The 14,483-nt window shown below is 50.6% G+C and overlaps 2 protein-coding genes across 2 annotated transcripts; one reads left to right on the forward strand and one right to left on the reverse strand.

Moving 5' to 3' along the window:
• Window positions 1–3,619, reverse strand: Mettl1 (methyltransferase 1, tRNA methylguanosine). The gene is made up of 6 exons (XM_059245380.1): window positions 3,508–3,619; window positions 2,516–2,679; window positions 1,075–1,259; window positions 863–976; window positions 625–726; window positions 1–467 (listed from the first exon to the last, which is right to left on the reverse strand). The coding sequence occupies exons 1-6, from the start codon at window positions 3,594–3,596 to the stop codon at window positions 312–314; spliced, it is 810 nt and encodes a 269-aa protein (XP_059101363.1). The 5' UTR covers window positions 3,597–3,619; the 3' UTR covers window positions 1–311.
• A 590-nt stretch (window positions 3,620–4,209) lies between these two features.
• Window positions 4,210–13,955, forward strand: Eef1akmt3 (EEF1A lysine methyltransferase 3). The gene is made up of 3 exons (XM_059245590.1): window positions 4,210–4,386; window positions 4,502–4,613; window positions 12,520–13,955. Exons 1-3 carry the CDS (start codon window positions 4,210–4,212, stop codon window positions 12,927–12,929), a joined length of 699 nt encoding a protein of 232 aa, XP_059101573.1. The 3' UTR covers window positions 12,930–13,955.
• Window positions 13,956–14,483: the final 528 nt, after the last annotated feature.

A 14,483-nucleotide genomic window follows, 5' to 3' on the forward strand; every position in this document is an offset into this window, starting at 1 on the left:
GCCAAACCCAGAGCTTAGACAGTAGGTCACTGCACTCTTCACTCCAGCTGCTGAGGGAGAACAAATCCCCACACCCCTCCAAATATACCCTCTGGTCCAAGGTCCTCTGACCTCCTCAGTCAGCTTCTTTTGCTTTCTTCTGACAGTGGAGGGTCAAGAAAGCAGTAAGTCAGTGACGGGTAAGAAGGCAGGCTGCACCGTCTCAGGGAGATTGTGGCCTCTGCCCCACCAGTCTCGGAAGGCCTGGAATGGGGAGCTGATCTTTCTTCCAGTCACTAGTAGAGCGAGTCCAGCTAAGGCAGGGTAAGAAGTCAGTGGTCAGGCAGCGTGGGGTTGGGGGTCACCACCTGGAGGATGGGGTCCTGTATTCTTCGGAAGATGGCTGGGAAATTCTTCCCTCCATTGCGCAGAACTTTCTTTCCTTCCTCAGTTGACGTGCCTAGATGTTCCACGATGGGATCTTCACTCTGCAGAAAGAGTCCGGCATGTCCCTCTCTGCCCACCTTTCACACTGTCCTGGGTCTCTAGACTCCCATTTTCCTGGCCCTAAGCTAAGTTCAAGGACTATAGGACCACTCTGAATAGGGCTGGATTCTTACAACTTCCCTGGGGCATCTCACTTACTAGCTCTTCCAGAGACACACGCTCAAACAGTGGGTGCTCTTCGAAATGGGCGCACATCCACTGGTGCAGTTCCAGCACATCGGTGACGGTGTACACCAGGCCCTGTGTAGACAACATCGTCCTAGATACGGGCGGCACACCACTGAGCAGCAGAGCATGAGTGCCTAATGTGCCCCCCATCAATTCTTGGTGAAGATCCCCTGGGCAGGCCACCGGCACATCTTCCCTCCCAGCTCACCCCAACTTGCAGCACGTAGGCATACTCCGCCAGGAGCGTGGTGCTGATGATTCGCCATTTATGCTTTGTTCGCTTAAAATGCGGGTCGGGGAAGAGGAAGAACATCTTCTTCAGCTGTGGGACCGACCAAAAAAAGGGCCTGTGAGCGCCTGGCTGCCATGTTCCACCAGCCCCCACCCCCACCCCCACCCGGGCAGCTCCCCAGGCCGCACCTGGCCCTTGCGGAAGAAGTTGGGAAGGTGCTTCATGGCATTACTGCGCAGACAGGCGATGTTCTGGAATCCACCTCCGGGATTCGCACGGAGAGCCCGAATCCTGTCTTGCACGTAGTCTGACACCTTTACCCGGATCTCCAGACCCAGGATCAGGGTGTTTGGGAAGAGTGGTGACAGTGCCACTGGGGACAGAGACAGCGATGGGGTCGTAGTGTCAGATTTAAGGAAGTACAAAGAGGTTAACCCAAGAAAGAAAGTTTCTGTCTGTGGATGTCTAAGTCAGGAGTAAGGCAGAGATGCCCATTCCTGCAGAGTTCTCTGCAGAGGACAGAGAAGACACAAAACTGTCACGCTGTCACGGGAGCAGGGTATGGCCGCTCATGCCTTTAATCCTAAGCTTTGGAAATAGGGGAAGGGGGACAGAGGCAGGCAGGATCTCTGTGAGTTCAAAGCCAGCCTGCTCTATATAGCAAGTTCCAGACCAGACAGGGCTACATAGCGAGACCCTGTCTCAAAAAAATAAAATAAAATCAACAAAAAAAATCTGTTATATAGACTAGAATAAAAGGGCAGAAACTACAGTTTACATTTGCTTTAGCGCAGTGGTCCTCAACTTTCCCGATGCTGTGCCCCTTTAATACGGTTCCTCATGGTGTGGTGACCCCCAACCATAAAATTACTTCACTGCCACTTCATAATTGTAATTTTGCTACTGTTATGAGTCGTAATGTAAATGTCTGATATGTTACCCCCCAAAGAGTGATGACTCACAGGTTGAGAACCACTGCTGTAGAGTTTCCACGACAAAGTCTTATTTAATCCTTTTCACACTCTCTGCTAGACTGTGAAGGTTGGTTAACTGAGGGTCAGAAATGCTCAAGATCATAGATTTAAAGCAGGAGAAAGCTCGGACATGAGGCAACATTTTCAGTCTCTACCACGCTCTTCCTCTCTCTTATACTGTTATCTGTCTACGGGGCAAGTGGTTTGGCATACATGCTCTGGAAAACAAAGACAATATAACAGGAACCCCCAAACATGAGAGAGCGGGGCAGAATGTGTTCTGGTGAGGACAGGGGTAGGAGGGGGAAGCTGGTGGACTCCCCGAGAAAGAAGGTTCGGGATCAGTGGCCACAGTAGCTGATCTCTGACGCTTGTGCTGACCGGCTCACTGACCCAGCACAGGGCAGGTGATACGGCTCATGCAGGGACTGGAGCCAGACAGAACAGCCCAGCTTCTAAGACACATTTGAGGCGGCCCCCTCCCTTCTCCAGGGCGAAGGCCGCAGACCCAGAGGAGAAGGGAGATGGAGGCCCTGCACACTGATGTCATTGCTGTCTGGTGGCAGGAGGAAAGGTCAATTAACCCTGCCTCTAACCTGCTGAGACGGCAGAACCCAGGCCTCTCCTTGTCCCCGGGAAAGGGCCAGCACGTTACCTAACAAACCACCATAGCCACAGCCTATGTCTGCAAACTCCACTTGGGCCCCGGACTGCTGGTCTTTCTTATCCTTTGGATCATCATGGCTCTTATTTTGAGTTAGCGGAGCAAAGAACTCTGGGTAAAGCTCAGACCAGTCCATCTCCTCTGGCTTCACAGGGCTATTGGAAAGAAGACAGGAGACATGAGACTGTTGGACACATCATTGCAGATGTGCTTCTGTAGGCATGGAAGGCGGGTGGTAGATTTCGCAAAAAATCTACAGTCATGGGCCATGTGGTATCTAGAAGGCATAGTGGAAAGTCCCCTGGCTCCCAGGGTGTCAATCACAGTCCCTTCGTGAGGCTACGACTGCTGACGTGCCAGTCTCTACTTCTGGGTATTGACGTGTCAGGGAGCTCTCCTTTCTGGGACTCAAGGTTCTTTTTCCCAGAGACTGACTGACTGCCTAAGGCACTGGAACACTACTCTGTTTATGTGTTTTCTGTGGAGAGGATGAAGCAAGGAGTGTGTGTACGTTTATCGTTTTATAAATAAATAAAAGCAAATCGGAGCCCGGCGTGGTGGCGCACGCGTTTAATCCCAGCACTCAGGAGGCAGAGGCGGGTGGATCTCTGTGAGTTCGAGGGCAGTCTGGTCTACAGAGCGAGTGCCAGGACAGCCAGGGCTGTTAAAAAGAGAAACCCTGTCTCAAAAAAACAAAAATGAAAAAAAAAAAAAAAGTCGGGAGATGGACATGACAACTTGCTTCTTCATTTTAGTTCCAGCAATATTTTTTTTTTCTCTTCTCAGACTTGGTTGGCAAGTTCACCCAGACTCGATCCACAGCACCCCGACCCCTCCCAGGCCGGCCAACTCCGCCTTCCGCCGCATCCTCAACTGACGTGTCATCCGGACCGTGCTCCCGGGTCTCCAGCCCCAGCGCGGCTGCCGTCCCGGGCTGCCTGCGGCTCCCGCCCGCCCGCCCGGCCCCCGCCCGGCCCGCTCACTAGCACAGCGTGTGGTCCGCCATGGGGTTGGAGTGCGCGCGCTGCCGGTAATAGCGCTTCTGCGGCTGGGGGGCCTCGGCTCCCGCCATGATGCCACCGAGTCCACGTGGAGAGCCCGGGGCCGCGGGCGCAGGTTGATGACGCAGCCCGCGGGCCGCCAGCAGGCCCCGCCCCTTAAAGCACCAAGGACCAATTCCGCTGCCCCCGCGATGGGAGGACCCCGAAGGGAGCGGGCGCGGGGGATGGAGAGCGGGCGCGCTGCTCGTCTCTCAGCTGGCGGGAAGGCCAGCTCCAGGCACCCCGCCTTTCCTCTTTGGCATGCTTCTGCCTGAGTCTGAGCTCCCCAGTGCCCACAGGCACCTGTGCGCCCCACAGGTGAGCGCGCTGGGAGGGACCCGCCTCTGACAAGTCGCACCAAGCATCCTTTCTTCTCTCTCCTGGCGGTCTCAAACCAAGGCAGCCGGGTCTGACCCGTGTGGCGCTGCGTGGGTCCTGTTCTGTGTGCGCCAGTGGCCCGAGCTCGGGGGTCGTTCCCCGTCCATCTCCAGGAAGTCCAGCTGGAGGAAGGAGGGCGAAGTGGGGAGGCGGGGCCCGGTGCCTGGGAGCAGCCCATATGGCTGGCAGTCCCCAGCCTCAACGCAGCCAGGGAGGGACTCGGATCCCAGCGCTGGCCGAGGTGCTCGGGGGTGCTCTCTCTGCCTGATGGCCAGCTCCCGCCCGGATCCTGAACCCGAGCCCGAATCCGTGTTCCCACGCGAGGTCCGGCTCTTCACCGACTCTTACTCGGAGAGCAGCCGGTTCTGCTTCTGTGGGCACGAGCTGAGCATCACGCAAAACTTTGGGTCGCGCCTTGGGGTGGCGGCACGCGTGTGGGATGCGGTGAGGAAGGGGCTGCCCTAAGTGAGGGTCCCTGAGAAGTCCAGTCCCCGGACCCCGCCTCTCCCATATGGAGCCGTGACAGCGTCCCTCTCTCTTCCTTTCCTTCCCCTCGTAGGCTCTGAGCCTGTGTAGCTACTTCGAGAGTCAGAATGTGGATTTTCGAGGCAAGAAGGTGATCGAATTGGGCGCTGGGACGGGCATCGTGGGAATCCTGGCGGCGCTGCAGGGTGCGTGAGCTGGCATTGCGGGAGCGGGGCGGGGGTGGGGTGGGGTGGGCTGGAGTGTGGAGAAGTTAATACGTGGATTCCTTGGGGGTGGGCAGGGCTTTTGAACTCAGCTCACTTCTTCCGTTTTAGCAAACCCCTACTTTTCTGTGAGGGAGAACACCCAAGATAGTTGGTTCGAGGGAGGGTAAAGCAAATCAGATAGGGATTCCGTGAAAAATGCTGGAGACGCTCTTCCGTTAAAATGCATATGGGTGTTCTGAAGGGAGAAGAGACCTGGGGCGCAAAGCTTTGTAGCTTCCTTATGTTAGAGTCTCTTGAATTTTTCTTCTTTTCTTTCTTTCTTTCTTTCTTTCTTTCTTTCTTTCTTTCTTTCTTTCTTTCTTTCTTTCTTTCTTTCTTTCTTTCTTTCTTTCTTCCTCTCTTTCTTTCTCTTTTTTCCTCTCTCTCTTCCTCTCTTTCTTTCTCCCCTCCCCCTTACTTTTTGTGGAGAAGTGCAGTGGAGTGTGTCCGGTTGAGACAGGTTCTCTTGTTGCCCAGGCTGGCCTAAAACTCATTATATAGAGGAGATTAGCCTTAAATTCCTAGTCCTCATGCCTTAATTTTCCAAGTGCTGGGATTACAGGTGTGTACCACCATACCGAATATGGCCTTAGATTTTTATTGCTAGAACAAACAAGGTTATGAATTTTGGAGGGCTAGGGTGTGATGATTATGTATATATTCATTTTAGGTGTAGGGGGTAATTAATCAGCTGAGACTTGGGAAAGGAAAGGGTCAGGGAAATTCTGCTTCGGTTTTGTAAAGAGCCAGAAACTAAAAAGGTTCCTTACCTGTGGTCTAAGTCATGCAAACTAGGATGTCCTTGTTCCTAGGGACAGAACTGGGTCACATTAAGGGAAGTCTTTGCAGAGGCAGACATTTATTCTTCTGTTCATTCAGTCAACGTGTTTTCTAAGTCCTCTGTGTGCCAAGAGATGTGCTGGGGGCTGAGGATTTGACATCGAATAAGAAGGATTTCCGCTCTCCAAGGAACTTGTAGTCTAGTGAGGGACAGTGTGAGAAGACGCTATGGTACATACTCGTTTGGGAGGTATGTGTGGCATGGGTGTGCTCTGGCCAGAGCTATCACTCCTGAAGGAGGTCCACCCAGGAGAGCTCTGACAGAGGAGGAGTTGCGGGTGGGTGGGTGGGTGAGAGTCAGAAAGTTACGTTAAAAGGAAAGAAGCCAAGGATTGGGGTTCGTGCCTGTAATCCCAGTACTCAGGCAGCAGAGGTGGGAAGGCTGCTGAGGCCAAGGGCCAGCCTGGGCTACAGCGTAAGACCCTGTCTTAGGTAGGAAGGGAGGGAGGGAGGCAAGGAGGAAATTGTGTGTGTGTGTGTGTGTGTGTGTGTGTGTGTGTAAGAGAGAGAATGTGTGTGTGAGAGAGAACGTGTGTGTGTGTGTGTGTGTGTGTGTGTGAGAGAGAGAATGTGTGTGTGAGAGAGAACGTGTGTGTGTGTGTGAGAGAGAACGTGTGTGTGTAAGAGAGAGAATGTGTGTGTGAGAGAGAACGTGTGTGTGTGTGTGTGTGTGTGTGTGTGTGTAAGAGAGAGAATGTGTGTGTGAGAGAGAACGTGTGTGTGTGTGTGTGTGTGTGTGTGTGTGTGTGTGTGTGAGAGAGAGAGAGAGAGAGAGAGAGAGAGAGAGAGGGAGAACACCTGTCTTTATTACTGGTAGACCAGCAGCTGCTTTTTCGTGCCCTGTTCAGTTTCCAAGTCCAAGTCCAAAATCTGGGTGTCATCTCCTATTTTCTCACTTTGTATCCCAGAGATCAGCCGGCCCTCCCTTCTCAATACTTGCACAGCTGTTTATTCCTTGTCCCACTGTATTTAGTTAGGACACTAACTGCTTCCTGCCCTGATTTTCGTAAGTATCTTCATGCTTCTGGATGGGAAAAGGCTGGCACTCCCAAACTGACCCTGTGATTCCCCCCATCAAACCTATTTCTCCCCCAGGCTCTCCCATCACGAAGCCACCATCCACCCAGTGTGGAACCTAGACATCACCTCTGTCATGTCCCCGCTTTTCATCATCAAACCTTTCGTGTCCTGTGGGTTTTAACTCCTACAAATCTCTTGGATTTTCTTGTGTTTTCTCGACTCCGCTCCGGGCTCCCCAGCCTGATCCACCACCATCACCTGCTCAGACTTATAATAAGTCGTCAGACTGGTTAGTCTTCTTGCTTCTGGCCCCCACCTAGATCCTGGCCCACACCACCCTACAATCAGAATGGCTTTTTCAAAATGCAGCTATCATCATCACACCCCACCAAATCGCCTACTGGCCCTGACTTCTTTCAGGGTGGAAGTGACCCCTTTAACCTGGCTACCAACATCCTGCCTCCCTCCCTCGCCTCTTTCTGTGCCTCTCCCTGGCCTCTTCTCCTTGTGCTCTCATTACTCTTCTGTCCCTTCTGCAAACCTGCTTTCATGTCTCCTTCCTTAGGAACCTCACGGGGGCTGAACTTTCTGCTTGAAACGGTTTTACTGCCTGGTTAATGCAGATGTATTCTTCATTGCTAGGCTCAAACAACCCTTCCAAGGGAAGGAAGGCTTCCTCCCTCCCCTCACCCCCAGCCCAGGCTGGGTTAGGCCCTCTTAGTGCCCACACAATTGTACTCCCTAGACTCATTTTAAACTTGTTTTCACTGAGCTCAGGTGGGTCCTTGTGCTACCCAGCTAGTTTGCCAAATTTCCTTTACCCATTTATTCTTCCACGATCCTAGACATCTATTCTCTCTCTCTCTCTCTCTGTCTCTCTGTCTCTGTCTCTCTGTCTCTCTCTGTCTCTCTCTCTCTCTCTCTCTCTGGTATGAGTGCTCTATGTATGTAAACCTGCATGCCAGAAGAGAGCATCAGATCCCATTACAGATGGTTGTGAGTCACCATGTGGATGCTGAGATTTGAACTCAGGCCCTCTGGAAGAGCTACCAGTGCTCTTAACCCCTGAGCCATCTCTCCAGCCCGACATCTGTTTCTTTTCTTTTCTTTCTTTTTTTTTCCCCCCGAGACAAAGTTTCTCTGTGTAGCCCTGACTATCCTGGATCTCTCTCTGTAGACCAGGCTGGCCTAGAACTCACAGAGATCTGCCTGTCTCTGCCTCCCGAGTGCTGGGATTAAAGGCGTGTGCCACCACTGCCCGGCTCGATATTTCGATATTTGTTTCTTAACCTTACTATTCTTCAAACTGTGAGTGCCTCCTCTGCATTATCACTCTTATCTGATGACTCTCTCTCTCTCTCTCTCTCTCTCTCTCTCTCTCTCTCTCTCTCTCTCTCTCTCTCCACACACACACACACACACACACACACACACACACACACATACACACACACACACTCTATATGCAGACTGTGTCTATATGGGGCATTGTATGTCTGTGTATATGATATGTATGTACATAACAATGCTGAAATTCCTATTGTCGGGGAGGGCAGTGGCTGATCCTCCATCTCCTGAGCCATTTCTCTGCTCAGGAGAGAACACATCCAAATGTTAAGGTCACTGTAGGCGCTGGAGAGATGGCTCAGCGGTTAAGAGCACTGGCTGCTCTTCCAGAGGACCTGGGTTCAATTCCCAGCAACTATATGGTAGCTCACAACCATCTGTAGTGAGATCAGATGCCCTCCTCTGGTGTGCAGGTGTACATGCAGACAGAGCACTCGTGTACATAAAGTAAAAAGTCACTGTGGTTCCTCTCCTTCTGTTCTTCCCTCAGTCCACTCAAGGTGGACTTTCACTCCCTCTGTGTCCCTGCTGGGGTTCTGAGCTTCACTTCTAACCCCATGGTTTGAACTCAGAAGTCAGTTTCTAGCCCACTCCAGTCGACTTAGCATTTGACAATGATACTCTTCTCTCCTTGAAAAGTCCTTTGCTTTCTGGGCCAACACACTTCTGGCTTCCACCTACATCGCTGGCACACTTTTCCATTCTTTTTTTTTTTTTTTATTGATTCCTTTTCATGCTTACGACAGGAACTGTGAGTGCCCAGAGCTCGGGAGTAGGCCCTTTTGACCCATTATTTCTTTCTGTCTGTGCCCCCTCCCGAGAAGTCACATCATTTTGTGGCTTTGAGTGTCCTTTTTATGGTGAGGACCAGGATTCCGTCATCTCTATATCCAGACTCGTTTACATAACCCACTGCCTTTTTTAATATTTTCATGTGCTTGTTTGATGGACGTTTCAAACTTTGCTCACCAATGAAATCCCAAGCCTGCCTCTCCCGAAGCCCTCTGCATTTACATAAATGGGCAACTTGGCCTGAGTTAGGACAGATGTTCAAAAGACACCCTTAGTCAAAATAAAGTCTCTCTGTGTGTGTGTGTGTGTGTGTGTGTGTGTGTGTGTGTGATGGGGGGGAATCAGTTTGTTGACACTGACAGCAGCTTCAGAATATGTTCAGGACTTGACTACTTCTCAGTCACTGTCACTGCCCGATTTCCAACCAACATCGTCTTTCCCTGACTAACCCTCCTGTTTCTGTTCTTGCCCTGCTGCTGTTTTCTGTGTGTGTGTGTGTGTGTGTGTGTGTGTGTGTGTGTGTGTTTTCTGCCTGCATGTGTGTACCACATGGGATCTTGGTGCCTGAAGAGGTCAGAAGGCACTGGATCCCCTGGAACTGGAGTTACAGACTGTTGTGAGCCACCACGTGGGTCACGTGATGGGAGTCAAACCTGGGTCCTCTGCAAGAGCAACAAGTGCTCTTAACTGCTGAGCCATCTCTCTGGTGGCCAGGTTGTTTGTGTGTTTTTAATCACAGCCTTAAGTGCTGAAGTGTAAACCCTGAGTCAGTGTGGGCTGTCCCTCTGCTTCAAACGCTCCCCTACCGTCCCTCACCGCGGGGTGTGGCCCCTCTGTCCCCTCTAACTCTGCTCCTGCTGCTGTGTGGCCCTGCTGCTAGATCTCCACACCTTGCCAGGTACAGTCCTGCCTCAAGCTCTCCTGTGCCGCTGATCTGGTGTTTGGTAGACTTCAGCCAGGGAGAGCTCCGTCCCTGCCTGCCTTCAGGTCTTTCCTAATAATGCTTAAGGAGGATTTCCCATGAAAGGTGTGCTCCGTGCCCTCACCCTCAAAGGATTCATACCTTTCCCTGCTCGGGCCTCACTGTAGCACATACTATTTGATGTATTGTGTGTCTTATTTCTTTCTTGGCTTTGTTTTTTTGAGACAAGGTCTGATGTAACCCTGGTTGACCTTAAACGCCTCATCTTCTGGCCTCTACTTCCCAAGTACTGGGATTATAGGTGTAAGTGAGCAACCAGGCCCTGTTTTTTTTTTTTTTTTGGTTTGTTGACAGTGTGTCTTGCCACGTAACCCCAGTCTAGGACTAACAGTCCTCCTGCCTCAGCCTCCCAAGTGCTCTGATTGCAAACAGGTGCCATTGTGCTTGGGGTCATTTCCATTGTTCCTGTCACCGTTTCTTGCCAGTTTTTGTCGTTGTGTTTTGAGACAGGGTTTCTCTGTGTAGCCTGGCTGTCCTGGACTCACTCTGTAGATAGACCAGGCTGGCCTCGAACTCAGAGATCCGCTGTCTCTGCCTCCCGAGTGCTGGGATTAAAGGTGTGCGGCACCACTGCCCAGCACCACTGTTCTTTTTTTAATTGAAAAAAGTTACATTTGTTTATCGAGAGGAGTGTACTTGTCATGGTGTGCATATGGAGGTCAAAAAGAACATTTTGTGGGAGTGAACAGTTCTCTTCTTCCACTATGTGGGATTCGGAGATGAAACTCAGATTGTCAGGCTTGATGGCAAGTATGTTTTGTTTTGTTTTTGTTTTTTTGTTTTGTTTTTGAGACAGGGTTTCTCTGTGTAGCTTTGCGCCTTTCCTGGAACTCACTCTGTAGACCAGGCTGGCCTCGAACTCACAGAGATTTACCTGCCTCTGCCTCCCGATTGCTGGAATTAAAGGCGTGTGCCACCACTGCCCGGCAGTGGCAAGCATCTTTATCTGCTGAGTTACCTTATTGCCCCATTCCCCTTTTTTTTGAAACAGGGTATCATGTAGTATAGGCTGGCCTCTAACTATGTAGCCAAGGATGACCTTGAACTTCTGATCTGGCTGCCTGTTCCTCTCTAGTGTTGGGATTACAGGCATGTACTATCACTTCCAGTCTAAAAAATTAATTACTTAATTTATTTATTTGGTGGAATAAAACCGAGGGCCTTTTGAATTCTACCAACTGAGCTACAACCTCAGCCTGCTCCCTTTTTAAAATTTATTTATTTTTAAACATGATTTTTATTATTTTGAATTATCTGTAGGTGTGTATGTCTGCATATAGGTTTGTGCCCATGAGTGTGGGTGCCATCAGAGGCCAGAGGCTCATATTCCCTGGAGTTATAGTTCGGACCATTGTGAGCTGCTTGATGTAGGTGCTGGTAACCGAACCTGGGTCCTCTAGAAGAGCAGCAAGTGCTCTTAGCCACTTACCCGTCTCTCCAGCCCTCTTCTATTTCTCTGAGTCAGGGTCTTGCTGCGTAGCCCCAGCTGGTCTCCAACTGATGACTGTTCTGACTCCGCTTCCCTAGTGCTAACGTCCCAGGCCTGTGTTGCTACCATCACACTCAGCCCTTGGCACTCTTCTGTAAACTCCATAAGGGGTGGATTCTTTCTTTTTTTTTTTTTTTTTTTTTTTTTTTTTGGTTTTTCGAGACAGGGTTTCTCTGTGTAGCTTTGCACCTTTTCCTGGAACTCACTTGGTAGCCCAGGCTGGCCTCGAACTCACAGAGATCTGCCTGGCTCTGCCTCCCGAGTGCTGGGATTAAAGGCGTGCGCCACCACTGCCCGGCTTTGAGGGGTGGATTCTTACCTGTCTTGCTCACTGAGGTATTCCAGACACCGCCTGGCATCCAGACCCATGGTGAGGATGAGTGAGATCTTATTATTTCTGCTTTTTATACTATTAATCATGCTTCTGCTTAAGTGGTTACTTTTGTGGTATTGTGAGTGTTTCCATGTCTAGAATGAGACTTTAGGGAGGCCGTTAGCTTTGCTTTGCTTCCTGTTGTATCCCTAGCATTTAGCAAGTACTCAGTACACATGTTCATTGTGTGACTATTCTGTAATACTGATCTGATTGTCTTTACCCCAAATTCTGCTCTTAAAACCTATTTCTTGGACTGGGAATGCAGCTCTGTGGCAGAGTGCTTGCTTAGCATGTGAACACACTCTATCTATCAAGCCTGACTCTCTTTAACATGTCAAAGTCCTCATTTTGGGTCTTGACATTTAGAGCAAGGGTTCTCAACCTTCCTAACGCTTCGACCCTTCAATACAGTTCCTCATGGTGTGCTGAACCCCAACCATAAAACTGTTATTTTTTTTTGTTGCTTCATAACTGTAATTTTGCACTGTTACGAATCGTTACGTAAATATCTGTTTTCCGATGGTCATTTGGGGGTCGAGACCCACAGGTTGAGAACCCCCTTCTGGACTCTAGCCTTTCTTGACTATGCTGTTCCCTTTTCTGCCAGGCGCTTGTACTCTATTCTCTGCTTGGAAAGCCTCACCTGACTGATTTGTCCTTTAGGGCTCAGCGGAGGTCACGTCTTCTGAGTTTGGGTGGGTAGATGGGTGGGGGTGCCCAGCTCACCCCCAGTTTAGTCTTGCCCAGGCTTTTGCTGACATCTGGTTGTTGTGTGCTGGCCAGAGAGGTTGAAGATTAGCCCGGAGAGAATGTTGATGTTGTAGAATGTAGAGTAACGAGAGTGGTATGGGTGAGGCTGAGGTTAGGGCAACTAGGAGCCAGTGAACTTCGGGCTGTCGACAAGATGTGAGGCCCCGAGGCCTCTGGACCCTCCAGGCAGGAGTCATGAGCCCTGTCACGGTCCCTCTGACTTGGATTTCTCCTGCTTGCTCTCCCTCAGGGGGGGATGTTACCATCACTGATTTACCACTGGTCCTAGAGCAGATCCAGGAGAATGTCCGCGCTAACGTGCTATCTGGAGGCCGGGCGAAGGTGTGTGCCTTGTCCTGGGGAATTGACCAGCATGGCTTTCCTGGAAACTATGACTTGGTGCTGGGGGCAGATATCGTGTACCTGGAACCTACCTTCCCACTGCTGCTGGGGACCCTCCAACACCTGTGTGGGCCCCATGGCACCATCTACCTGGCCTCCAAGATGAGAGAGGAGCATGGGACAGAGAGCTTCTTTCAACACTTCCTACCCCAGCACTTCCAACTGGAGCTGGCCCAGCGGGATGAGGATGTGAATGTTAACATCTATAGAGCCAGGCACAGGGAAGGGAGACCTGCCCGACATCACCCTTCCTGTTGACCTCAGCCCCTGTCTCAGTGGAGGAACGGGCCTGTCTTCAGAGCCGTAAACATCAGGACAAAAGGAAAGGATGGCTTACCTGTCTTCTTTCTCCCCCTCCTCCAACTTGTTCCCCTAGGCATTCTTGGGAAGATGCAGGAGGGGGAAGGCCCGTTAAAAACAGCAGAGTCCTAGAAGCATTGGGTTTAAAGCCCAAAGAAGGTGCCCAACACTTGTCTCCAGAGGAGGAGGGTGAGAAGGTAGTCAGGATATCTAGGGGTAAGGGAGGAATAGTGGCTGCAGAGAGACGGTCACTGGTCACTCCCAGTTCTTTAAACAGAATGGGCTCTTCTGTTTGTTTGTTTTTTGAGACAGGGTTTTTCTGTGTAGACTTGACTCACTGTGTAGACCAGGCTGGCCTCGAAATCAGAGATTTGCCTGCCTCAGCCTCCCGAGTCCTGGGATCAAAGGTGTGCGCCACCACTGCCCCGGCCTCAGAATGACCTTTTTTAAAAAGCACATTCTTAGCCAGGGGGTAGTGGCATATGCCTTTAACCCCAGTACTCCAGAGGCAGAGGCAGGTGGATCTCTGGGAGTTCGAGGCCAGCCAGAACTATATAGTGAGACCCTGTCTCAAAAACAAAAACAAAAACAAAAACAAAAAACAATGTTTGACTTTTTTTTTTTAAAGGGGGAAAATGAGCATTAGTGATCCTCTTCTGCATCCCCAAACATGTAGCTATTGAGAGAGAGAGAGAGCTGGTACCAAGACCCCTCAGAGCCCCTGCTTCTCGCCTGCTGTGATATGACTCTCACTAAGACAAGTTCTTCTAGACCCGAGCCTGGGGACGAGCAGCAGAGCTGTCCCTTTGGGCGCTCCTTCATCCTTTGCAAAGTTCAGGACCTGATCACAGACTATCATGTTGTACCCAACTCTGGATTGAGTTCTGGGTTCTTCTGATCTCTGTTTTTTTCCTTCTTAATTTGTTTTACCTTCACGTCTCGTCTCTGCCCTCTGGGGCAGTCTGGGTAGGGCTCTTCACACGTACTGTCTGGGCACACAGCCGCCGCCGCCATTCTCTTAACCTCCAAAACTACTTCAGATTCGTGCACTCTTTCCTGACCCCGCTGGATTGGCTTCTGCTGCGAGAAGCAGTGTCTCTGCTTGGTACTCAGGCTACACCCGCGGCTCCCGCGGGCTCACAAACTTTGTATTTCATTTCCTATCCCTTTTGTATTGCACTTTTAGACAAATTGCAAAAGCCCTACTCTTTGCTCCCTAACTCTACAGTGGCATTCTCTTACATCTCCACTCTTTACCCGAAGGGCCACTGCTTCAGATAAAACTCACTCTTTGCTTCTAAAACAAAAACAAACAAACAAACAAAAAACCTTCTTTTCCTGACTCCTCTATTTGGATGTGATTTCCTTCTTGGGAGATCTTTTAACTGTTTAGGGACCTTATCTTGTCTTACCTGATCCTCATTTCCTGGCCAATAGATACCTCGGAGGACAGGGCTGTGGTACAACTCCGGGCACACAGGTGTTCAGCAGATATTTTGCTAATTCAGTAAT

This window comes from Peromyscus eremicus, chromosome 18 (genome assembly GCF_949786415.1).
Source record: "Peromyscus eremicus chromosome 18, PerEre_H2_v1, whole genome shotgun sequence".
NCBI lineage: Eukaryota > Metazoa > Chordata > Mammalia > Rodentia > Cricetidae > Peromyscus > Peromyscus eremicus.